General features: G+C 38.9%; 1 protein-coding gene across 2 annotated transcripts in view; it reads left to right on the forward strand.

The window, feature by feature from the left end:
- The window catches only part of srgap1b (SLIT-ROBO Rho GTPase activating protein 1b), a 47,032-nt gene that overhangs the window by 3,851 nt on the left and 16,243 nt on the right, over nucleotides 1-26,938 (forward strand). For both annotated transcript variants that reach the window (XM_034313325.2, XM_053241851.1), the window contains exons 2-8: nucleotides 11,224-11,419; nucleotides 13,616-13,778; nucleotides 16,090-16,152; nucleotides 18,307-18,483; nucleotides 20,557-20,685; nucleotides 24,739-24,960; nucleotides 25,346-25,447. In XM_034313325.2, the coding sequence (XP_034169216.1) occupies nucleotides 11,224-11,419; nucleotides 13,616-13,778; nucleotides 16,090-16,152; nucleotides 18,307-18,483; nucleotides 20,557-20,685; nucleotides 24,739-24,960; nucleotides 25,346-25,447 (1,052 nt within the window). The remainder of the gene's footprint in view (nucleotides 1-11,223; nucleotides 11,420-13,615; nucleotides 13,779-16,089; nucleotides 16,153-18,306; nucleotides 18,484-20,556; nucleotides 20,686-24,738; nucleotides 24,961-25,345; nucleotides 25,448-26,938) is intronic.

Consider the following 26,938-nt stretch of genomic DNA (forward strand, 5'->3'; position numbering starts at 1 on the left):
TTGCAAATTGCTGCTGTATAAGAGGAATAAAATGCTTAGGGGCAAGCTGTTATAGAAAAATAATCAGCTTTAGGGTGGTAGCAGTAACTCTGCTTTGTTTTGGGCTATACCATACCACCCCATTGTTGATTATTTTCCATGCCCCCAAGTCTTTTATTCCAAGTACTACACAGTGAGGTAGAAAGAGACAGGAGTTAGTTTATCTTTGAGATTCTGGTGTTACTCATCTACTTAGATACTACCAGATACTTAGTATCTGGCCTTTCGTCTCTGTCCCCTTCTAAAACCTTTACTGCTAGAGTGTAGTGGCTATAGTTCTGAATTGTGTATTTTATTAATGGATATTTTATTAATGGATATTTTATTATTCAGCAACTGCCCTTAAGCATCCTTTATAGAGTGGAGTAAAAAGTTTTTTTTTTTTTGTTCTTTTCTCAGTACATGGAAACATCTTGAAATTCTTGTTCATACAATTAACATATGCTACACACATGGTGGATGGTGATTAGGTCAAAAATGCTGGAGTATTCCTTTAAATACAAGCAAAGCTGAAAAATGAGTGATTTATGATCATAAGGGGAAGCTGCTATTTTCAGAAACCACACATTCTTACTCACAGATCATAGACGCTTACTTAATCACACATTACACCCCTGCATGTGGCCCTGCACAATACCATCGTTTACAGTGTGTTTGTGAATTTTAATTTCACTGAGTACAGTAAGCAGCATGCTGCGCTGGTGACTCTATGACAGGAAAGCTGCTTGTGTGTGTCGAGTATAATCTGGAGGGAGGTGTCTTCTTAGGAGGCATTGTCTTTGTGTTAGTTTTAAAAAAATGCTTTCTAGCCTAAAGACCATTGTAACCCATTTATATTGGCGTTTGCTTGCTGTTTTTGTGCTTGTTTGTATCTGAACAGGAAATCAGATTTTTTTTTTCAGATAGGAGGCAAAGAGGAAAGCAAGGAGCGTGACCTCGACACCACCTGCGCGCGCACACACACACACACACACACACACACACCAGCAGGCTGATTCAGGAAGATAGTGAGGCGAGCATGTGTCAGTTTGCTGTAGTTATTAATTATAAAGACACTTTTGCCTCATCAGCAAGAAGCAGCACAGTGAACAGTGAGGAGTGTGTGTTTGGTAAATGTTGGGACACATGGGAGCTTCAGTCACCCTCATTCTATCCAAAGAAAGTGATGACTCTCCAAGGTGTGTGTTTGTGTGTGTGTGTTTTCTCCAGGAATTTTTTGTCACACTCAAGTGGGCAGGAGAATTAGGCAGACAGAAGGCAATGCGACTGCGTTTTAATGATCTGGTTTAGTCTTTCTAGTTGTAATGAGATTTGATGTCGGTTTTTAGCAATGGCTGCCGTCCAGCCTAAAATCCTGCATTCTGGTGGAACATTCACGCATGTGGACACACACGCACACACAAACACACACACACACAATTGGCGCATACTCTCATTCTCATTCAGCACAGTCCTGCAGCGATGTACAGAACACTGACGGCTTATTTTTAAGGATTTTTTTTTTTTGTTCGAAATTTTTAATTCATTGACTATTGTAGTCATTGCATGATGTTAATACATCAGTACGTTTATCCATTGAATTAACAACCAGGAAATGAGAATGAGAAAGCTGTTTAAATAGGTCTTGTTACTGAAGATAAAACTAAATACCTACAGTTCTACCTAATTTAGAAATAGATATCTTCTAACAGAGTGCGTTCAATGCACTATAGCTAGGTAGCTAGTTAAGACAGAAATGAAACATAATGATTCTTAAGAGCACTAAATATAATAATATAATTGTGACAAAATAATTACATACACAAATATTATTTAAACAAAAATGTCAGTTGTATTTCTTGATATCTAATTTTGGGATATGTTGATAAGAATTAGCCTAGCCTGTAGATTTTGCTATTGGATTTTGCTATTGAATGTTCACCAGGTTTTTCACAAGCTGCCATCCCTGGAGAAGTGTAGACATGCGAGGCAGACGTATCGAGAGTGTAGAAATGCGAGGCAGTTTTTCAGTAAAATGACAGGCTTCAGGTCAACACAATCTAATCACTAGCATAAATTTAGCTAAAGATTATATATATATATATATATATATATATATATATATATATATATATATATATATATATATATATATATATATATTATAATATTTATAATGCTTTTGTTAGCAGACCTGCCTAGCTAGTAAATTCAAATAGCTACTGCTGAAGAGAAGTTGGCTAACTACTTAGCTGGCAAAGATAGCATAGTGTTATGTTTAGGCAGAGGCGGTGGCTAGCTTAGCTAATGTTGCTAAATCTGGATGTGACAGTTTTGTTACACTAGCATGCATCTGTTGTGTGTGTGTGTGTGTGTTTGGGGGTGTATAATGCTACTTTTACTCAGGTGCAAATAGACACCATTATTTCACTAGAAACAGGAGGAAAGTGAGACATGGTACAAATATAGCTTTCAGCATTTATTTAGGCTAATGCTTCTTCCTTTAAATAGCAATACTGATACCTGCAGTACTCTCAGAAAATTGTATCCACTCATAATATCTAATCTAATATCTTGTGTAATCTTATTTCAGCTCTGTGTTTGTACACGTTGAATTCGAGCTGTCTAGGAAAGTATCAACAAAGAGTCTAAGCAGAGACATTTATTTAGACACAACACACATGGGACCGAGACGTGTTGATAAGACGGACATTAATTAACAGGCAGCAGTGCATTAATAGCTGTGTTAGATAACCGAGCACCATGTGGTGGACTGGAATAGGCCAACCTGGGTGTTTTATTCCTCTTTGAGCGTGTCATATAAGACATAGCGACCTAGCATTTTATTTTTAAAAAAACCTCACTGTCATGTTGAGACTGTTTAGTTGCATGTGAATGAAAAGAACTCAATGTTACGTCCTGTCTTGTGTGTTAACATTCATTTGGTTTAAATATTAACGGTAACTAGCTCACAGCACCAGTTTACTCCAGACGAGTGTTCCTGTGAGGTCTGTATGCTTTAACTGAGTTCTGCAAGTTCTGCAAATATAAATATTGATCCAGTGATCTGTTTATGGCACTGTGACCTGCAGTGAACTGGACAACATATAGCCAATGTCCTTGTGCTTTAGTCATTTACATCACAATATTTCGGGGTCCTGTGTTAATAAAACTTAGACCACAGTGCTATTGAATTCTCACATCTGATTGGTCAGAAGGTGTTGATTAATTTTCTATAACAGCAGCTCTGACAGTGGTTCCGACTGCAAATCACAGGTTTAGTATATTAATGCAATCGTTCTGATACGTTACCATTTCTATAGTAACGGCTTACACAGGGATTTGAATGGTGAATGTTCCACTTAAATTTATATATAAATCTAGATATAAATCTGCATTGTTTAACAAATTAAAGCGTATAATTGTTGATATGTCGATGTTTTCTCCAGTGTCAGAGCTTCGTAACACTTAGAAGTAAAGCTGTTCCCTTACGTTTAAGGGCGCTTCAGGGTGGAATGATTTTAGCTTTCTGGTTTCTTGACAAGCTGCTTTTTTTCGTCTTTCAAGACAGAGAAAAAAGAGGGGATGGTAAGGGAATGTCTGTTTATAGCTGTTGTAATGTAAGTGGTAACAGTAACAGGATGTTCTAAATGTCTCTACATTAAGTGTAACTATAAACGGATAAAAACGATGTCATTTGTCAATTTTTTTTTTTTATGTAATCGGTGTGGTATAAGAGGAATAAAACTCCTGGGGAATCAATTATGGGGTGAAAACAGTAACTCAGATTTACCACACCACTCTATCAATTGATTATTTTCACCCTTATAACACCCTTGAGTGTTTTATTCCTTACTTAATTTAAATGCATTTCTACATCATAGCTCTCTGGAGGGCAGTTCACCACAGGCTGGGTTTAAATATAGACAGTTACAACACCACAGATGACTAAAAGTAGAGACACAGAACTGATTTCTCACTACATTCAAGTGCTTAGGAATAAAATGAAGAGGGCAAAGAAATTACTCTTGTGCCAACAAGACATTTATTGTGTTGGGTTTCACAGATGTTTCTTCATTACCAAGATTAACAAAAATGGTCAAATAATATATGTTAAGATATTAATAGTGGGAAAAAAGATATCAGACTGCATCTCACTTTCTGTTTTTAGAAGAACTTCCTGTCAAAAACATTTAAAGCTGGTTTTACACTGTGTGATTACAGCAAGATTTTAAGATTATTACTCCTTATTATTACGATCTCAGTAAAACCTTGGCTTAAGTTTCTAACAGACATGTTTTCCATGTCAGATTGTATGATAAAGATCCTCTAACGATAGACCTGTGATTAATGAAAATGACTGTGAGTTAATAAGGATATTTTTACTGTCCATTAGTATGTTGCGTTTACATTTTGTCATTGTCACTAGCATGTTTGTGGCTGTCTCGTGCGTTTCACGTAATCCTATGCCGTCTTTCTATTGGTGGCTTTTAGGCGAGCATTGTAGTAGTGCTCATTTTAATACAAAACTTTCAGACACTTTGTCGTCGCCTGTCTTTCTCCAAAATAGTACTAACTCTGCTGCCACTGAGAGTGTCACGTTATGCGTTCCAAGTCCGCCGATCTTAACTCACAACCAAAGAATTCTTTTACTGCATGCGATTTTTGTCCGAGAAGCCAACATCATACAGAGTAAAGCCGGATTAACTGAATCTTTTCACCTCCTGCCTTTTAAATGCTATCTTGACTCCTCATGTTCAGAAGGTGGTGAGGAATTTATTTGCATTTGTACACCGATTTGCAGGATTCAGTGATCATTCGGAAAATCCTGTGCTTATCCAAGTCCAGAAAATGGTCTTGTAATGGAAAACCTGTTCTCTGCGTGCACAAAGCCGCTGCTGAAACCAGTTCAATCATCCCTGGTGTGAAGAAGCATATTTATTATTGATTTATTTATAATAAATATAAAGTGGGTGCTGATGAGAAAATGTTACCGGCAAGGATAAGTGGTGAGAGTGAGAATCTGCTGACTTAAAAGAAGCATATTTTATCCTTTTTATTCTTTCTTCAATTTTTTTCTGTTTTTCCGTTTTTTTTTTTTTTGGGTGGGGGGGTTCAATCTTTCTGTTTGAAATTTAATGAGCAGAATGTGATTTCCTGCAGTTAACAGCATTTGTGTGATGAGCAGCAGTCTGTCTTGTGGGCACGCACACACGCGCGCACACACATGTAATGAATGTGTTGAACAGAAACATTTTGAAATATGATAATGGTTCTTGAGACATGAGCCAAGATGCCAAAACCTGAATTTTTTAGGCTAAGAAGGAAGGAGAGAAAGAAGGCTGGGTGGTGGAGGGGGGAGTTGAGTTGAAGTGAGGGAAGAGAGCTTAAGAGTTGAATTCATTTATTCATTTATGATGAATTTGTGTAGGACGAACAGAGGAGGAGACGAATAAGAAGAAAACGGAAGCAGGAGCAGAGTTTAAGGGTTTGCTTGTTTGCATGGAAACATGTAATGAGGATGTGTGTTTATTCAGGTTGAGTTGGGGATCGGAGTCAGGTGTGTGTGTGTGTGTGTGTGTGAGAGTGAGTGAGTGTGTAAGAGGATCGTTAGCAGCCCCATGCTGCATGCCTATATTCTCTCACTCACAGTTTCAGGAGCAAATGCCTTGTTGCCATGGAGACAGCCCAGACCGGGGTGATGCACGCCTCGGGATATCAGACGAGCTCACATGGGTCATAAGTTCAAAGGTCAAATACAGACACGACTGTGAGTTTAGGCATTGATGAGCAAGTGTGGTTTGTGTTAAAAAAAAAAAAAAAAATGCATTAGTAAAAGAAAATTAAAAATAAAAAAATAAGTCACTGCCCGTCAGTGTGTTTTTCAATAAAATGTATGTAAATGCGGGCACATTTTTCAAAGCCAGATTTGCTTTGCAAGCAACAAAGTCTACTTATTTTTCATAGGATCTTGTGCATTAATAATTTAGTGTTCCACTCCTTACATATTTGCATACAAGATTTAAAGTGTTCTGCATTGACTTAAATGAAAATCATTCTCAGTCACTTTAAAACAACTAAATGTAGATTTTAGCATATAAATGGGATTTATACATATCAGTGATAAACTGCCACTGCTGCTGCTGTTTCCTAACCAGTTTTATTAAAAAATCTTCCTTTCAGTACATCGCTTCCATATGAGGATAAAAAAAAATATCTGGCTGTTGGAAGCAAGGCTCAGTTTGAGAGGAGACGTGAGGGGATGCCGTGCCTCCGGTTCCATTAGGAAAAACTGCCATCCCAATTTTCTATTGCTTTGGATGTTGTCATGTGATATCACTTAAGATGTCCTTATTATACACGTTTAGCATAAGATTGCAGCATAAGAATTGCTAAAGAGCAAGATTTGCTGAAAACGAGATTGGTTAAAACAAAAAAAACAGGTCTGCTAATGAATAAGATTTGCTAAACAAAAAAAAGATTTGCTAAAAACAGGTTTGCTAATGAGTAAGACTTGCTAAAAAAAACAAGATTTGCTAAAACAACAAGATTCACTAAAGAACAAGGTTCTGCTAAAGAAGGAAATTTGAAAAAGAACATGATTTGCTCAAAAAAAAAAAAAAAAGATTTGCTAAAATATGTGGTAGATTACATTCATTTATAAAATTGGGGATTGTCTTAATATTTAATTAGGCTAGCTCACATTATGTGCATTTTAACATTAATAGGGCAGCTAACTTGCTATCTATTTTTGTGTATAAGATTTTCAATGCCTAACAGTTAAAATTACCTTTAACTTTGAAATTGATTTAGGGCATTTCCATAACAATTTAATGACATTTAAGGGGGAAAAAAACAAAAACAAAATCCAGCTAGCCTAAAAAAAGCTAAACTAAAACCAAAAAAATAAGCATTACCCCATAGTGAAATTTTTTGATGCCTGACAGGGTTGAGATTTAACTTTTTTTTTTTCTCCTTGTGAAATTGGTTTAGAGCATTTTCAGAATAATTTAATGACGTTTGAGAGTGGGATAAACATTTTTCAGATCCAGCTTTAAAAAGCTTAAGAAGTAATTAGCTAAAGAACAATGCTTGCTAAAAAATAATAAAGTGGTGGATTTTGATTTATAATATTGGAAATTGTCTTAATATTTAATTTTGCTAGGTCATAACATTATCTGTGTTTTAACATTAATGAACCTAAAAACAAAAATAAGAAAATCTAGCTAGCTATCTAGCTAAATGCTAGTCAAGTGTGGGTTTTTTTCTACGTGGTGAGATTTTTAGCACCCGGCAGTTAAGACTATCTTTAGCATTAACTTTTTTCTCCTTGTGAAATTGGTCTAGGGCATTTCCACAACAATTTCATGACTTTAGAGGCGAAAATCCCGCTTTCCAAATCCAGCTAGCCTAAAAATAACTAAAATCATGTCCCTTGCTAGCTATCTAGCTAGATATGACTTCATGTATCTTTTTTCCTGCATAGTAAGTTCAGTGCTTGACAGTGAAGCTGGTGTATGGCATTTCCAAAACAATTTCATGATATTTGAGGGGGGAAAATCTCATTTTCTAAATCTAGCTACCGCCTTTCCACAGAGCTACAAAAAAAAAGAAGAAGAAGAAATGCTTAAATGTAGATATAGCCGCAAAAAGCCTGTGCAGCTGAACTTTCCATCCCCTGAAACCTGATTCTTTTTAACAATTCAGCTTCTGGTTGGAACAAGAAGCTGATTACACATCACATCGAGAGAGATCTGTATTCAGGGTAGCCCATGTCCTCCCCCAACGCACTGTTTCATTGCCATCAATACACGTTCCAGCAGTTTGGGGTGCAGCGGTGCATGCGGCCGCCACGGCGCAACTTGCTGGCTTGGCAATAATGCGACGCTCTCCTTTTTCATAGCTTTTCCAGAGCCACATAATCATAGTCTGTTCTGTTTTCTTCTATTTTTTAAAATCCCTGTCATCCGCCCATGTATTTAAAGCTCATAGTGGAAATGAGTCAGATTCATACTGTACTACTGACCTGACCTGGAATACTGCCTCCTTTTGTGCAGTTCAGATCTATTATTCACCCTTTCTGCTGTTCTTTCATCATATTGTCCTCTTTAGGTTTATATTTATTTTCTCCTCTTTTCCTTTGCTTCTCTACATCTTGCTTTATCAGATCTAAGAGTCACCTTGGTTATAATCCAATCGCTCATCGCACTGCAAAGCACACACACACACACATACACTTCGATTAACACGATCGCTCTCCAGCAATCACGCTCCCGCCCGCCAGCCATCCCACACACACACACACACAAACACACAAACACACGCACACATATACACACCCACCCACACAAACGGAGCGCCCAGGCTGCCAGCCATCTCATCTGACATTCTGGGCTCGTGGAAACCGACAGGCAGTGTGACATTAAGCAGTTGGTCTGTTTAGGGGGGGTAAGACAAGAGAAAGGGAAGAATCCTGCATGCTCCTCCTTAGACACTTATACTTTACACACACACACACACACACACACACACACACACACACGCACACTGATCCCCATGGAATACTCCCCTACCTGTTGTCTTGGTAACGGCAGCGAGTTGTGATGGCGGTGTGTTGTGCAGGATGAATGTTGGGAGAGGCAGAAAATTTGCCCTTTGCTTCAGTGAGCACATGGAATTGTACACCAGACAATTCTGCTCACTCGTCGCCTTTTTACTGCTCCCATTACTATGCCACGCTCCGTTCGGCTCACAGCATCATCCACACATCAACTATGAATGATAGTACTGCAGTAATGTTCATGTGTTGTGCCATAATTTTATATTCACAATCACTAGTAGTGAGTTCCTAAGGGTAAATGTATTAGCTTTAAGTTTAACGTTAAGTCTAATGTGGTAAACATGCAGGATAATAATAATATCTAACTAAAAATAATATCTAGTTAAAATATGATTAGCTAATTAAGTCCATTAATACAAATAAAAGAACAGTGCAACTTTGCATAGCCTCGAGCCCCTACAACTATTTAAAAGTTGTCTTTTTTTTTTTTTTTTTCTCTTCGATTTAAGCAATATCACATTTGCAATCGTCCGGTTATACTGAATATCACCACAGCGATTAGCTGCGATTAGCTACAGCACTCCCACACGCGCCTACGCCGAATCACAGCCATGCTGATATTCAGTATAACTCCACGATTGTGAATGTGGTATTGCTTTTATACAACAGATCTATAAACAAGAATTTAATATTGAGTAAGTGTCATTTCGGACACGATATGGCCAAATGTTCTGTTTATTTTCGCCCTGAAGAAGCCACACTCACTTTATAGCACGTTGGTTAGCTGGCTAACTAGCTCACGTTGATTTGTACATTGCCGTTAAAGTTGCTTCCAGTAAAATTGGCTTCTGACGAGCTTCATCTGAAGAGCTTTCATATTTTAAGTCAAAAGTTATATTCTTGAAACGTATCGTTTGCCGTGTCCACTGGTGATGTCGCTAACACTAGTGTAGTAACGGTTTCAAAATAGGTGGCGAAAACAGACAAGCGGAGTGATACACACAGTGAAACATCCCAGTGCGGTTATACTAAATATAAGCACTCTTGGAACGCTGCTTGGCCAGTCAAACGAGTACTAATTTGAACTAACTGTTGTATAGTAAGTGTTCTAATATTAGCTTAAGAATGTGCTACTTGAAAGTATCCATTATACCAGCGTGTTATCTTGAGTTTGTTCATTTTTACCATTTTGATGAAGCCCCATGGGATTTGTTACTTCCGCTGTTTTTTTCCCTCGTTGATCTAGTTCAGTACAGTACAGTACAGACACAAATGCGTATATCAGTTCCCACGTAGGGGACAATAGGTCATTATTCTTTTCTAAGAAAGTTTTTGATGTAGCACATTGTGTTTGCACCCTCAGCAAGACGTCAGCAAGTCTTTGGCCAGTGTTTGACTATGGCCTGGTGTGTGGCAGCTTTTTCACAGCATGTTTAAACACGAGGTGACTGTGTGTAGTGAGCAGGAGAGTTATATAACATTTATGTGGTACTTAATTTCGCTCAGTTTCATCAGTGATTCCACATGTATGTTCCAGATTATTATTTTTTTTGTCTGTCATCCATTCCTGCTAATTAATCTGCCTAATAAAGCCGGTGTGTGTAATGCAGCGTGGGATTATAGTGTATCATGCACTATAGTTATAGCATCATGGTGTCTCTCATCAGCATGAAGCGCATTATGTTTAAATGTACATAAATTTGTATTACTTTAGATTTAATGAAAGTCAATAGTGAGTAGAGATTTTTCTTTCTTCAGTTATTCATCGAGAGAAGGGGAAAAAAAAAACGATGGTGGCAGAAGTAAGTGTTTAGTGAAGAGGTGGGTCTTCATACAGCCAGGAGAAGTTCATTCCACTGATACAGAGAAGAATTTCTATACTTTCTTGGGTCTTAATCTGGAAATCTTGATTTTTTTCATAGCCACCTTCTCTGCTGATGTACACATAATTTGCATCAACCACCAGTAACTTTATTGTTTAAATTGCTTTGCCTTCTTTGAAACTGTGGGGCTTTTCACCATTAATGACTTCACTGCATTGAAATTTATGAATATATTATGAACTAGGGTTGCCAGATTGTGTCTTACAATTAGATCTATATTAGTTTAGATTGGAAGGTTTTACAGTGATTGGATGGCAATCCTGATTTTTTTTTTTTTTTTTTACACAACCTCCTCCTCTGCACGTTTTTTTAATTGATTAGTTCCAGATCCAGATTCATCATAACAACATAGTATGTGAATCTCAAATATAGATGATATTTAAATACTGATAATAGTGATATCGCATAATGAAAGGAAGATGGATGAGGGGGATGGAAGTTTTACAGTTAAAGTTATTTAGAAGTTATTTTCTTAACTGGGAGGATGACATCCCCTTTTCATCCCTTTGTACATTAGACCCTGGATATTGTTATTATGATAAATTATTATAAGAGTATTGTGTGTATTGTCATTTCCATAACAGTGACCATGCTGATTAGTTAAAATCTATTGACTTTCTCCTCCTGGTCATCTCTAAACATGCAAGGAATATTTGGATTAGGATCAAAACTGGACAGACTCAGACACTTTTCCTTAATTCCCGTCGTGTGTTTTTTTTTTTTTGTGTGTGTGTGTGTGTGTGTGTGTGTATGTTTGGACAGAGATCCGCTCTCAGCTGTTGGAGCAGCAGAAATGTCTGGAGCAGCAGACGGAGATGCGAGTGCAGCTTCTCCAGGACCTGCAGGATTTCTTCCGCAAGAAGTCCGAGATCGAGAGCGAGTACTCGCGCAACCTGGAGAAGCTGGCCGAGCGCTTCATGGCCAAGACGCGCAGCACCAAGGACCACCAGCAGTACAAGTGAGCAGAGCTGACAGACCAGGGGCTGCACTTACAGAGACATTAACCCAACTTTACACTTTATGGATCGGTGTATTGATACACATCCATTTGTTGTTTTGTGGTTTTCAATCATCTTTCCATCTTTCTTTGTATGTGTGGGGGCATGGGAAAACCCTTCACATGGTAAACGTTTGACATTTTCTACTATATCTATAGTTTTGAAAACATACATAGGCTTTCCTGACTATAGGCTTTCTCGAACTGAAATATGTTTCTCTTTTGCATGTGTCTCAACCAGAAGCACTTTAAAGGTCACACACTTGATCAAAGTGGGACTTTCAGTGTGTGAGGAAATCGCACTTAGCTAGCAAGGTTTTACACACCTTTAGGCAGACTGACTGTATTTACATTTGTTAAACTGACAAATTACCCAACATGATCTCTGCAGGAAGATTAGGCAAGATTAAAAAGTAAATGTAAAAAATAAAATAATGTTCGCCTGTTGGTGAAATTTACTTATGATTTCCTAGACTGCTACGCTGATACGTTTGTCTTATTCTCTTGATTGGTTTGGTTTTGGTTTGCTCTAAAAGCAGAAGTGTTATTAAGGAATACACAATATGGTTTATAGTTTACTTCCTTCCTGCATTCTTATTGCCCAAAAAATCAAATCAGAATTGGCAGTGAGATACTATGAGATAACTGCTTCTCCTTCCTTTATGTATTCTGCTCATCTCCCATGGTGTGTGTGTGTGTGTGTGCGTGCACGTGTGTGTGCGCAATCTCATTAATGCAGATAGCATTCTGCAGCAAAAAGGATGAAACCGTAGAAAAAGAAAAGGCAGTGTAAGAGAGACGAAAAGACCCCCTTTCTCCCCCCCTCTCTCTCGCTTTCTCCTTTTCTCTGCATGCATACCTTTCTCTCCACACTGCACCGTTTCACTCGTGTGTACTGCGCCGCCGTCCTGCAGGTCCTCACAGGGCCATTCCGCCGAATGTCTGCTCAGAGATCCCCGTGTTAATATCACTGCCTGATGAACCTTTCTGCTCCCAAAAGCCTTACTGACTACAAGATCCTGAGATCCACCTTTGTATATTATCATATCTCATCAGTATTTCCAGATGAAAACTCATAACTGCCCACTTTTATTATACCCCAAACCGTGCATCCCTAATAATAATCACCACAATAATAATAATAATCTGTCTAATACACTCTGGGACTTCACAAGAATCTAGAGATAAAATAGTGCACTACCTCTGGTCTTCTTTTGGTTTGTGATGCAACCTTAGTCTATGATAAAATGCCATTTTGGATTTGATGTATTAACAGATTTGAGTTAAGATTCTTAAAATTTATTTTATTTTAAACTGTGAAAGAGTTACAGAAAATGAGCCAGAATGAAAATAATGTATTTACTAGCAAAACAAGACAATAGAAAATTACATCATGTCTTGTTATTGCTGATGGCACTCAAACATTATTTTTAAAATTGCAATAAAATAACCTTTTATACTACTAAGACAGTTTATCTTTTGCGCATAGCACACGGAGAACATACTCCTCTGTTAGCAAAAATAAGGTATTTATTTATCATATTGTCCACACCAGGAATGTTTCCAGAGCGTTCTTTTGTGTATCTATTGAAGGTCATGCATATGGTTCCTCTGAGCTGGGATACATTTCCTCAACTTCCTGTAGTGCCTGCCTGGTATTTAGTGAAGTCCTGTGGAAGGGAGATGAGATTCCTTTACCCTAAATTGAGGCTTCTTTTAAAGCAGGCTCCTGTAGTCAATCATATTACAGAAGCCCATTAAAAGCTGGAAATTTCCTGAGGACATGCTAGAAAAAGCTTCATTAGTGGGTTTTGGAAGACCAGCAAGGCGTAACCATAAAAGCAGCATCAGAAAATAGCAAACCCGGAGGCCACCCAGTCAGTGTTAAAGCACCGTTGGTGTGGTTACTGAAAAAAATGGCTTTACAAAGTCCTTGTATAAGGAACTCATTCAGGCATTAAAGAGCAAGAGCGAGTGCTTTTCCTCCATAAACGCCATTAAATGTAAAGTCTGAGGTTATTTTCTCAGCCTGTGTTGGATAACTTTTCACCAAAAAGGGTGATTATTTATCAGTGGGACTCTTCAGCTGGTTGTATCCTGGCCGATATTTCCCCATTTCCTCACAGTTTAATATGTGGTTTGTGGTGTTTGCTGCAGGAAGGACCAAAACCTGCTGTCACCTGTAAACTGCTGGTACCTGCTGCTGAACCAAGTGCGCAGAGAGAGCAAGGACCACGCCACGCTCAGCGACCTCTACCTCAACAACGTCATCACACGCCTCTCACACGTCAGCGAGGACAACACACGCCTGCTCAAGAAAGTGAGCATGCAGCTATACTATAAGCACTATAGGCATGTGGGAATACATTGTATAGTAAAGTGGTGGCAACGTAATTAACTAACCACTTTTAGATTAGTTGTCTTATTTTTATTTTGGTTTCTTGTTTGTTTGGTGATTTAGAAAGGGGTGGATGGATGGATTAATGGATAATGGATGTATTTTTAGATGGATGGATCGATACATGTATTATTGAATGGCTGGATTACTAATGGAATGTTGGATGCATGGGATGATTATTAGATGGATGGACTAATGGAATGTTGGATGCATGGGATGATTATTAGATGGATGGACTAATGGAATGTTGGATGCATGGGATGATTATTAGATGGATGGACTAATGGAATGTTGGATGCATGGGATGATTATTAGATGGATGGACTAATGGAATGTTGGATGCATGGGATGATTATTAGATGGATGGACTAATGGAATGTTGGATGCATGGGTTGATTATTAGATGGATGGACTAATGGAATGTTGGATGCATGAGTTGATTATTAGATGGATGGACTAATGGAATGTTGGATGCATGGGATGATTATTAGATGGATGGACTAATGGAATGTTGGATGCATGAGTTGATTATTAGATGGATGGACTAATGGAATGTTGGATGCATGAGTTGATTATTAGATGGATGGACTAATGGAATGTTGGATGCATGAGTTGATTATTAGGTGGGTGGCTGGATTATTGGACTTATTTTATGATTTTATGTTTTGATCGAATTGGTGGATGGATGGATTATTGTAGTGACAATTGGATTATTAAATGGTTGGTGTTTAGACAAATGGATGCATTTTTGATGCATGGATGGATTGTTGGATGGATGATTGATATGTAGAATAATGGATAGATGCATAGATTATAGGATGGGTGAATCGATGGATAGATGTATTACTGATTGAATGTACTATTGGATGGATAGATTATTAAACAGGTAGGTGGATTGCCGGATGGTTGGATGAATGGATTGTTGTATGGATAGATGGATTATTGGACAATTATATGAATGGGTGGATGTGTTGAATGGATGAATTATTGTATTGAGGCACTAATAGAATAATGGATAAAGGGGGCAGATGGATGAAAGGAGATTGTGGTTGGATGGATTTACTATTGGGCTGCTGGATGAATAGATAGATTATTGAATGGGTGGATGAATAAATGGATAAACTGATGGATGGTTGGTTGGCTGAATGGATGATGGATTATTAGATGGATAGATGGATTATTGGACAATTGTATGGATGGATGGATGAATTGAGTGGATGATTTGACTGATGGACTGATTTAATAATGGATGAAGGGAGAGGTTACAGATGGATTAGTGGATGAATAAATGGATAGATTATTGAATGGGTGGATGAGTCAGTCTGACAGAATGGCGAGCAGACAGCAGATGAGTTTGTATAACCTGTGTTACTTTAAGCAGCAGAGATAAAGCAGTTGGAGGTTTATTTAGAAAATAAATTGTGTGCTTTTTTCTATTTTGGGAGGACTGCTATTCCTAATGTGATTTCTAGGGTGTTGTTATTGGTGTGTAGTTGCACCGTGTACTGTATATCAATTCATTTATATGGACAATATTAGATTTTATGAAAATGGTCCTTTTAAGCCACTTTTATTTCCCTTTTTTCCTCAATTGAGTTAAGGCCATTTCTCAGTGAAGCAGCTCTCTGCACTTGTGTGTTTCTCTCGCAGTTCATTCTGAGCATGAAGAGGGCTCTTTGGCAAAAGATTTTAGTCTTAGTAGGGCTTATTTGGATAAAGAAAAGATAAAAATAAGTCTGCTCTGTGTTTTGAGAACCATCTGGCCTTGTGATGCTGGGTAAAATGCCTAGCTGATTAATATAACCATGTGGTTGGTGGATTGCTAATGAAGGGGAGGGGCTACACCTTCTTCCTTCGTAGTCCTACGCCGCATAGTTCTCTTATTGAAGTTGTATATTCTGAATGCTGGAAGTTAGCAGCAGCAAGGAAATACTAAATTGTTATTTTAAACTGCTTTTTAACACAGAGGTGCAATCTTAAATGCCTTTCTACTCACACTGAAGCTCTGTCTGCCTTTCTTATTCGTAATCGTGACGCTAAGCCTGAATGAACTCGACGGATGAAAGTAATAGGATGGCATTATGCTCTCCAAATGGCTTTTGAGCTCCCCATTCTGTTTAGATCAGGTGTTTCAAACAGTGCTTCATTGCTTTAGATATGAGTTTGACCCAAACCTAGACCTTTTGTATTAGCTTCTCTAAATAAACTCTGTTTTTTTTTTTCTCTTCTCTAGAGTAAAGAGATCACTTTCCAGTTGCAGGAGGACCTGATGAAGATTCTTAATGAACTCTATACGGTGAGGATGTCTTTCTGTCTGTCCCAAGCCTCTCATCATCCTTTCATTCTCATCTTCATTTCTCAGATTACGATTTTATTCTGTCATTTCAGCTCGCCTCTAACCGCTCATCCTGTCTTTCTCGTTTTTATCATTCCATCAATACACGAGCCGCCCTCCCCATCACTGGTCTTCTATCCTCCACTCCTTTTTTTGATCTCTCCACAGCTCAGCTCCAGCAATCTCATCAATCTTTCATTTGCACGTTCTGTCATTTCATACTTCTGTCACACTGCCTACGCACAGGTTCATTTTCAGGGCATAAATGTAATAACTTTAGCTTGCCTAGCACAAGCTATGGAAGCTCCAGAGGGACATTTAGAAGGTTCTCTTTTTATCCCTGTTTGAACAATACTTTAATATAATAGCTGCTTGTGGAATTTCATCAAATGCTTCCCAAAGTTTGTATGAGTACTGGACTTGAATTTGTCTGTAATTTAACAGCTTCTAAACAAACACCCGACAAAGCTTTTAACACTGATGATTTCCACCATCTTCGGCTTCGCAGATGGACAGTGACACACTCTGTCTCTCTCTTACACACACACTCACACCCTCACAGAGCTGTGAGACCCTGAGTATTTGTGTGGCATTCTCTGCTCTTCTGTCAGGGTGCTTGAGCACTCGAGCTTCTGCATGTCCTTGTTAAAATCCATCACAACTTTATCACGAGGCCTGTAGCTGAGCTAAGCAGTGGTCATTTACATATGGCAACAATTACTCACATTCTCCCGTCTTCACAAACACATACATGCGCTCACACTCTCCACACACACACGGCATCCATTAAACACACAGATGGGCACAGTGTATTTTGTCGTATCTACCTGATTATCTCAATGTGGGCATGTGAAAACACTACGGATGTGGGGAAGACTGGCTTCCTTTTCAAATATTACTTCACTAGTCATTCACAGATGTGAGGAAACGACTGCTGTACGGATAATAAAAAAGGTTTTTCATGCTCTTCATATCTCAGGGTTAGGTATTGCTTTGGTATGATTAAGCTGCATTCATGACAGCTGAGAACTCTGGATTTGCTATTTTCCACTTTAGAGCATTCATGCAACCTTAGTGGTTTAAGGTTGGAAAAAAAAGACACACACACACACACAAACAAGCTATCACTTGTTACAGCACAAAGGGAAACCCCAAAAGGCAAAAACTAGACACTATACAGGAGACTGTAGGCTGCGGCTGTGTTCAGCTAGATCTCATAACTCAAAAATTCTGACCTTCAACTAGGAAAACCCAAAGAAGACTCCTCCTCAACTCAGAAGTAAGGAAAGGTCTCCTCAACTCCAACTCCAGCACGTGATATCAAATCAACATGGCTGCTCACACCATCAACCGTAAACAAAGTAGCACTACTTTACTTTTAAATGAGTTATGCTGTGTATACTTGTATTTGCTTTAGATCGATCACCCTATAGATATATTCACTTGTTAAATCTGTTTTTTGGGGAGGTAAATATACATCACTCATCACAGTTAGCTGGCATGATTGTTTTTTTATTTTCCGTATTGTACCTTGAACGCACAGAGTTCAGAAATGATGTAGCTCTGAATTCTGACTTCCTGCTTCTGAGCTGTGTTGAACTCGGCATTTGAGCAGGTTGGCTGAGAGAGTAGGGTGCTTGGTGGCCGACAAGGGATTTCTCGGAGGACCTGACCATCATACTCATAAACTCAACATTCTCTTTAAAAGGCTTAAAACACACCGTTTCTTCTCCTTACTTTGCATTTTGGGCATCACATCACCATGTTAAACTGCCATCACAGAATTTCCAGTTTGGAGAAACCAGAGCTCTTGAGAAACTCTTTCTGAGTGGGAATTATGAGTTAAAGGGACATTTAAATAGATTTTCCTACGCTGAGGTCAGGAAATGACCCAGTTCCCATTTAGTCATGAACGCACTATTATAGCCCAAAAAATTAAAATGACTGCCAACAGATTACCTAACTTTCCCCATCATTGTCAAAATTGGTAGGAAGTAATATGTTAGGAAACAAACTCTAGTAGATGATTAGAAGATTAGTTCTGAAAATGTTGGTGTCAGCATCTTAGTATTTATGTTTAAGCGTTATCCTGATGGCTTGGCAACATCTGTGCAGGTGATGAAAACCTACCACATGTACCACAGCGAGACTCTGAGCTCAGAGAACAAGCTGAAGGAGGCCGAGCGGCAGGGCGAGAGACAGGGCCGAGGTGGAGAGGTGTTTAGTCTGCGCAACGAGGAGCGCCATCAGCGCCGCAACGCCGCCCGCAAAATCCAGAAGATGAAGGAGAAGGTACAGGAGTCAAGACAGGATCCTGACTTTTAATATGTTGGAGCATTACAGTGCTTTAGCCACCAATAATATTAAGATGCTATATTAAAGGGATACTCCAGTGTTTCTTTTTTTTTCAGCCAAATCTCTATCTACCACTATCTGTAGCTAGGGCTGTGCGATATGACGATACATATCGTAGGACAAATAGAAAAATATCTATTGCTGGATTTTTTTCTACATTGTCTATATCGCCAATGTCACAAAGGCCACTTTTCGGAAGCCAATTTACGTCACTGAGGTCAGAGCTAGGCGCTACTAGCGGTGTGCTGTAGTAAAAAGAAAAACAAACATGGAGGAGCGTGACACATAGTGAAACTCCCCACAACAGAGAGGTACTTCTGTCATTTGGATGTGGTTTGAGTATAACAAATCACATACTGCCCAGTAAACGAAAAACATTTGTAACATCTGCCACAGACCAGTCATGAATGCATGCAGTTATTTCTTATATATAAATTTTTTTTCATCAGTTTTAGAGAAAAACTTAATATATTGTGATATATGAAATTTTCCATATCGTGATATAAGATTTTGTCCATATCGCCTGGCCCTACCTGTAGTATATGTGTGATTACCAAAAATAGGAATTTTGATCTTTCCCTTACTTGAGAAAATGTACTGATGATAGAAGTATGGGGGCAGTTGTTGAGTAAGAAGTAAACGGGGCATGCTGTTATAGGAAAATAATCAATGACAGGGTGGTGTAATGTCACTTACTACTGTTTATAGCTGTTGTACGTATCTTCACCAGCCTCTTTTTTCCTCTCTCTTGAAGCTAAAAAGTGTAAAACACAGCTTGTCATGTTACTGATGCATCCACAAAGCATAAAATCCTAGCCTAAAAAGTCTTACGTTTTATTTATTTGACTGAAATATGATTTCCCTCTGCTTCATACCGACCAAGTGCTATGCTGTGCAGTGCAGCGTATCTCTGCTGGAGTCTCCAAAGAATTAATGATAATTTAATTCATTTATAAACTATTAACTTATACGTTCATTGCATAACAGCATGGCTCTGACTACATTACACAAATACATTATCGTTTCTATAGTAACAACTTACACATTGACCTGTATAGTGAAAGATCTACATCTAAGGCTAATAATCAATAGATTTAAAAAGAATTGTTGTTATTTAACAAAAAAAAAAACCATCATTAATATAGTGAAGCTTTGTTAGGAACCACGTATGTAACATTTATGGAAGGAGTCTCCAGTGTCAGTGAGACGTTTGCGCATTCCTCTTTGAGGTTTTCTTTTGGTCTTATTAACTTCAATAGAGGGAGAAAAAAGGGAGAAAAAAGTGATAACAGGAATTAACTCATTCTATTACATTAAATGTAACTATAAATGGTTAAAAAACATGAATTATTAATAAATTATAAGTTGTAATGGTTAGCAGATAATAATTTTTAATACAGATATTTGGAGCACAGATAAAGATAATGGCATTGCATTATACACATAATGAAACAAAATGAAACTTGACTTTGGACGTTGTTTCCTCAGTACAAGGAAATGTGCTGAAATTCTTGTTTGTTGGTAATTATACATATGCTACAGATGCAATAGATGGAAATAAGATTTAAAAGTGCTGGAGTATACCTTTCAGACAGGAAGGCAGCCCTATTCAGATGATTTATGAGATTTATAGCATATGTAAAAAATACAGTATATAATATGTAAATATTATGGGTATACTGTATATGTATGTGCATTTTTCTATGTAAATTAAGACCTGAGTCAGCAGAATTGTTGCCATTAAGGCTTCAGTGAATTTTCGGAAGCTATGTGAGCCTCCCACTTTCATTTTCTTCTCTCTTTCATTAGGGGAATCTGGCTCCTGAAAGGGTTTAATTAAAGCAGAATTTGCCGATTACTGTACTGAACATTTCAGCTGATCCAAGCTAAGGCTTGTCTTAATATCACAGACATGAGCATAATATCAACTCCCACTTTGTGTGGGTTTTTTTTTTCTTTCTGTCTGTCTTTTTCCTTTTTCCTGTTTCTCTCACCTCTCTTCCTCACCAGCGCCAGGCCAAATACTCTGAAAATAAGCTGAAGGTTATGAAAGCTCGCAACGAGTATCTGTTGACTCTGGAAGCTGCCAACGCTGCTCTGTTTAAGTACTACATCCAGGACCTGTCCCACTTGATTGACGTGAGTATCAAAACAGTGCTGATTAGTTTAGCAGGAATGTGTTGCTTGCTAAGCGTAGCGCGGCGATACAGTTCTTTCTGCTGTTATCACCTCGCTAAGCAGTGATGAATTATAGTCCTGATTAATGCTCGGTAATTAGGTCTCCGTTTCTTTATAATTAAAGACAAAGATGCTGCATAACACAGAAAAAGGGATCATGACTTTAATTAGACACACAGACGCACGACAGCGCACACATACACACATGGCACATACAGTAGGGATGGGTAATATCGCTAATTTGCTCTCAGTAGTGTGAAATGGTAAATGGGCATCAAAAATCTACCCAATTTCTTCCGAATTTGCTTTCTGTTTACAGTCATCTCCAGAATTATTGGCACCCTTTGGGGGGGGAAACATAACGTGCAATTAATAATAACGGAATAACACATGCAGTTAATAATTCTAAGCTAAACTATATGGATATGTAGTTTGATTTTAATGCAGATTTTTAACAGAACTGAGTCTCTTCCTGTAGTACACTCGTAGAGGATCTCGGACCACTCCAGTGTTCCTACAGAACATTTTGATCTCCTTGATATTCTTAGTTTTACACACATGTAAATGCTCCTGTCGGTTCCGACCACAGGATTTTTTAATGGAGTTCAAATTCCAAGGTTATTTTCTGTCCTGTAATTCTTTCTGTGTTTATTTTATATATGTGTTTGGGATCAGGATCCATCCACGGTCAAATCTTAACCTCGTGGAAGAGGTAACCAGGTTTTTAGCTAAAATATCATAATGCCTTTAATCCTCACAAGAGAATCTTCTCTGAATCACCAGCAACAAAAACAGCTTCAAATCCAGAAAAGCGTTCTCACCATCGCTGTGAGATCGCGAGTTCACATTTCAAAATTACCAGAGAGTGTGTTCTGAGTGCGGGAGGGATGACATTAGTCTCTCCCCTGTCAATCAAAGGGACAGTAACCAATCGTGGGCGGCTGTTTGCTCGTGTATGAGGAAGAGGGTGGATAGAGCTTTCCTGCCTAGAGGGCTCTGTAACGTGCATGAGCAGCAGTTCAAAAAGATGCGCTAGCTTCATGTCTCAGAGGAAGCATGTACTAGGTTTCACCCTCCACAGTTAGTAGCAGACGTTTGACAGGGGAGATGTAGCTAGTGAGTGGGAATTAGCAAATGACCAAACTGGGAGAAAATCGGGGTAAAATCATTTTTTAAAAAAAAACATCTACATTAAACAGCCACTAGCATGTTTTACAGAGCACAACACTGAAGTCTATATGCAGTCCCATTTTTCCCAACTGATGATGCTGATGATGTACCTGGGTAAGAAGTGGTCTCATCTGATCGCAGCACAATTTCAATTCCAGTTCCAATGACACTTGATGTTTAGAAGCTTCTTCTTGTTATGGAGGTGGTATCAAACATTTTGGGTTATTTGTTTTGATGCTTAATGCTATTTTTAATGCCATTTATGTATTTTTTTTAATATCCATTATATGACTGGTGCAGATCAACCATCTGTCTCTTTCGTGTTGAAAGCACTTTGGTTTTCCACGTGGTGATGGATGACAAAGAGATTTTACATTAGTGGACCTCGTATTTATACCCCAAGGCAAGTGGAAAATGAATTTTTCCACTCCTCCTTTTAATAAAAACAACTTCAAAACAAGTTCTTACGGCAAGGATTTTTGTTTGAAAGGTAAATTTGAATTGTATGTAATGTTTATTTTCTCTCAAGGGGTGCCATTAATTCTGTAGTTGACTGCATCATATCATTATTGTTCATGGACATGATGCGACTCCTCTATACTTGCTTTCTCTCTGCCAGAGCTGAATTGCACACCTTCCTGTCTTCTTTTTGTAGGAAGTGTGTATCAGGGAACACAGGAAGAAGGTGGAAGAAAGTGTTCCTATCCTGAGCCATTTAAAATTTTTTGCAGTATTTCAGTAAGAAACAGGCGTCACGTTCAGTGTGATAAAGAAACACATGGCGCTGAGATTTTTGTAGCAGGATCGATTCCTGAAAGGAAATGTCAGGATGGGAAGTATCAGTACTTCAGTATTGATTTGCCCTATGTACATTTCACTGGAAGGCAGTGAGAGCTGAAACAGAAAGCAAATTCACACCTTGCACATGCTGAAATAAAAGCAGGGAAATGTGCTAAAATGTGCTAAAAACACTCCGAACCTTGCACACACATTCCAGTCCTTTGAGTCTTGTTCCTCGTTCTTCATTAGAGCCAGCAGCAGGCTTCGTCTGGTCAGCAATGTTCACCTCAAAACAGTGCAGCATTTTTTCGACCTTCACTGAGGTCGTCTTCACTCACCGCCAGAGCCGATAAAGACAGCAGGAGAACCTGTCTGTGTGTGTGTGTCTGTGTGTGTGTGTGTCAGAGAGAAAGTGTGAAGCATTGATTAGAGCAGCTTTGAATTAACCTTAAATAGCTCGAGTGGATTGGAGAAATGCTTTGAATTAACCGCTCGGCTCGTCTGCCTGTAGAGATAATCAACCTTCTGTGTGGAAAAGTGGCAGCGTATGAAACTCATTTATCTACACACTGCTTTATGAAAACGGTGGGTGAGAAATCTGGACTCAGACACAAGTCTGATGTAGAATTCACACCAGATACGATATGTAACTGAAACACCTGCATAAGCAACTTAAGACTCAAATGCTACCAGCGATTTTTTTTTTTTTTTTTTTTTTTTAAATCAGGAGAACCAGTAGTGTGTACACCGACCACAAGGTCAACCGAATACGGGGCATGGTCATAACCTAATTACAACACTGTTTCATTAAAAATGTGGCCAGAGACCGTGGGACAGTGAACACACCCCTCTGTGAATCTATATTTAAAAAAGCTGATTTGTTCTGTTTTGAGATTTTATACCACAGCATGGTTTCTTGAATCTGATGTGGTTCTTAATGTCTCACTGCACATTTCGGCTGTAACATGAGCGATAGGTTTATATTAATGTTTATGTATATTTCTTCTTTATTGTTTCTATAGTAACAGCTCATATACAGAGACTTGTATGGCCCTAGCGCCACATAATCTATTAATAATAAACAGATTTTAAAAAACATAATGTAAAACATATATTCATTGATACAGTGAAGTTTTGTGTTCGGAGACGTTTATTTAACATTTATGGAAGGAGTCTATAGTCTCAGTGATCTGTAACAGTCTTCCAACATGGGAAAGTCTTCAAGACAGTGGTCTTTGCGCTTTCTAGTTTCTCTTTAACATGACAAGCTGCATTTTTTTTGTCTTATTATCTTCAAGAGGGAGAAGAATCATGGCTTTTGATGGAATGACTGTTTAAAGATTGTTTATAAAGCAAGTGACAACAGGAAATAACCTGTCTCGCAGACATTCCACAACATTAATGTAACTTTAAAGGGATAAATACTATGACATGTCATTCTTTAATTAATAAACTGTTGTAATTGTTGGAAAATTGCTGTGGTGTAAGAGGAGGAAAACACTTCACAGGGCGTGCTGCTATAGCAAAATAATCAACTTCAGTTCCGCTTAATACCCGGCTCTATCACACCACTTCATCAGTGATTATTTTCCTATAACAGCATGCCCCCAAGTGTGTTATCCTTACATGTCAATCTGAGTTAATAGCTAAGAGAGATGTGACCGTGAGTTAAATGTAATGTGTCAAAAAAAAAAAAAAATCAGACAGACACAAACTGGATTTGTATATCACCAAGAAACACAAAAAATATTAATGGTTTATTTTTGAGCTGAATTGGGTTTTAATGCCCCGTGACATCACTCACAGCTGCTTGTCACATCTGCTTCTGCTTCTTCATAACGTTGAAGGAGGTTAGGATTTTAAATAAGGATCGCAATGTACTGAAAGTGAGAGCATGTGATTTAAATGATGTGATTTCTTTGGAGTTTCTATATATCAATAGGGCCGGATTTTATCACACGAGTCATGTGACTGGAAGTTTGTTAAAATGGAAGGGTGTGTGTGTGTGTGTGTGTGTGTGTGTGTGTGTGTGTGTGTGTGTGTGTGTGTGTGTTTGCTTGCCAGTGCTGTGACCTGGGCTACCACTCCAGCCTGAGCCGAGCATTGCGCACGTACCTGTCGGCCGAGTACAGTCTGGAGACGTCTCGCCATGAGGGTCTGGACATCCTGGAGGGGGCAGTAGAGAGTCTGGACCCCCGCAGTGACCGCCAGCGCTTTATGGAGACTCACCCCACTGCATTCACACCACCTGCTCGCTTCACCTTCCAGCCTCACATGGGGGACCAGGTCAGACGCCACCTAGTGCTCATCAGACGTAGCACACACTCCTTACTGCAGCCTGTTCATTATCCAGATAAATAAAACACCATAATTAAAGTACGCTCAATTAGAGGATGTAGTGTATAGTGGATTGAAGATAAACCAGTAACTGTGTGTGTGTGTGTGTGTGTGTTTGGTGTTTGTGTCTGAATGTGTATGTATGTATGTATGTGTTTGTGTCTATTGTACATATATTTGTGTGTGTATTTATGTTTGTTTGTTTGTATATTTGTACGTTTCTGTGTTTTCGTGTGTGTATTTTTGGTGTTTGTGGATTTTTTTGTATATTTGTGCGCATGTGTGTGTGTGCGGGCTTGTGTGTGTGTCTGTGTGTGTGTGTGTGTGTTGGCAGGTGAGTCAGATCACGGCGATGCCGCAGGTGCAGGCTGAACTTCTTCTCCGCTATCAGCAGCTCCAGTCTCGTCTTTCCACACTGAAGATTGAGAACGAGGAGGTGAGAAACACACACACACACACACACACACACACACACACAGACACACACACACACGCGCGCTCACGAACAAGCACCTTAGCAGCTGCACCTCCACTAAGAATGAAGAATTAGATGAGACACACTCACATTCTCCTCATTTCTCTCCTCTTCGTCTCAACACACGCACACACACACACACACGCACACACACGCGCACACACACGCACACACACCTGTTTAGGCTGTAAAATTAGGCAGTTTAGGCTGATATAAAATGCTAATCAAAATCTCTGTCTCTTTCACTCCTCCCTACCAGCTGCCACCTCTCTCTCTCTCTCTCTCTCTCTCTCTCTCTCTATCAATCTATTTATCTATCTATGTATCTATCTAAACATGCATACACACACACACACACACACACATACTTTCAGGCTACATTTTTTTGGGATAAGAAATACAGAAAATGCCTCTTTCATTCCTTCTTACCAGCTGCCACCTCTCTCTCTCTCTCTCAATCTATTTAACTATCTGTGTATCTATCTCACACACACACACACACACACTAATTTTTGGGCTAAAGTTGTTGTTTTTTTTATATATATATAAAACATGCAGATCAAAATATCTGCCTCTTTCATTCCTCCCTACCAGCTGCCACCTCTCTCTCTCTCTCTCAATCTATTTATCTATGTATCTCTCTCTCAAACACAGGCACACACACATACACACACGACCACATGCCTTTCTCTCTCTCGCTGTTGGAGAGGAGGGTTGTTTATTACCGGTTGCTGGCAGACCAGCTGTTTCCTGCAGCCCTTGCCGTGTAAAAGGGCAGAGCCAAAGTGCTGATGGAGGCTTAATTTGTGCAATAAGGTTCTCCTGCTCAGCGCACACACACACACACACACACACACACACACACACACACATTCCATATACTGTCCCATCTGGAGTTCCCACACAGTATAAATCATCAATTCTCAGGAACTAATCACATAACTAATCACAAAGACTTTGAGTATGGCATGTTTGTTGGTGCCATTTGAATATTTCAGAAACTGTTTAGACAGCAGTCTCTAGAGTTTACACAGAATGGTGCGAGAAACAAAAACCATCCAGTGAGCAGCAGTTCTGTGGGTGGAAATACCTTCCTGATCAGAGAGGTTAGAGGAGAATGGCCAGACTGGATTGGAAGTCTGTAGTAACTCATATAACCACTCTTTCCAACCGTGATGAGCAGAAAAGCATCACAGAGCACTCAATACGTTGAACCTTGAGGTGGATGGGCTACAACAGCAGAAGACCACATCAGGTTCCACTCCTGACACCCAAGAACAGGAATCAGAGGCATCACAGAGCACAGGCTCACCTAAACCTAGCTGGCAGTTGAACTTTGCTCAGATTTTCCTGCTGAAGACTTGAGAAGGCGTGATTTCCGGCACAGCTCTACAGTCATAAATAGGACATGATACGGGAGACATGACTCACTGTCTCTGACTTCTTCAACTG

The sequence above is a fragment of the Pangasianodon hypophthalmus genome, chromosome 18, assembly GCF_027358585.1.
Source record: "Pangasianodon hypophthalmus isolate fPanHyp1 chromosome 18, fPanHyp1.pri, whole genome shotgun sequence".
Lineage (NCBI taxonomy): Eukaryota > Metazoa > Chordata > Actinopteri > Siluriformes > Pangasiidae > Pangasianodon > Pangasianodon hypophthalmus.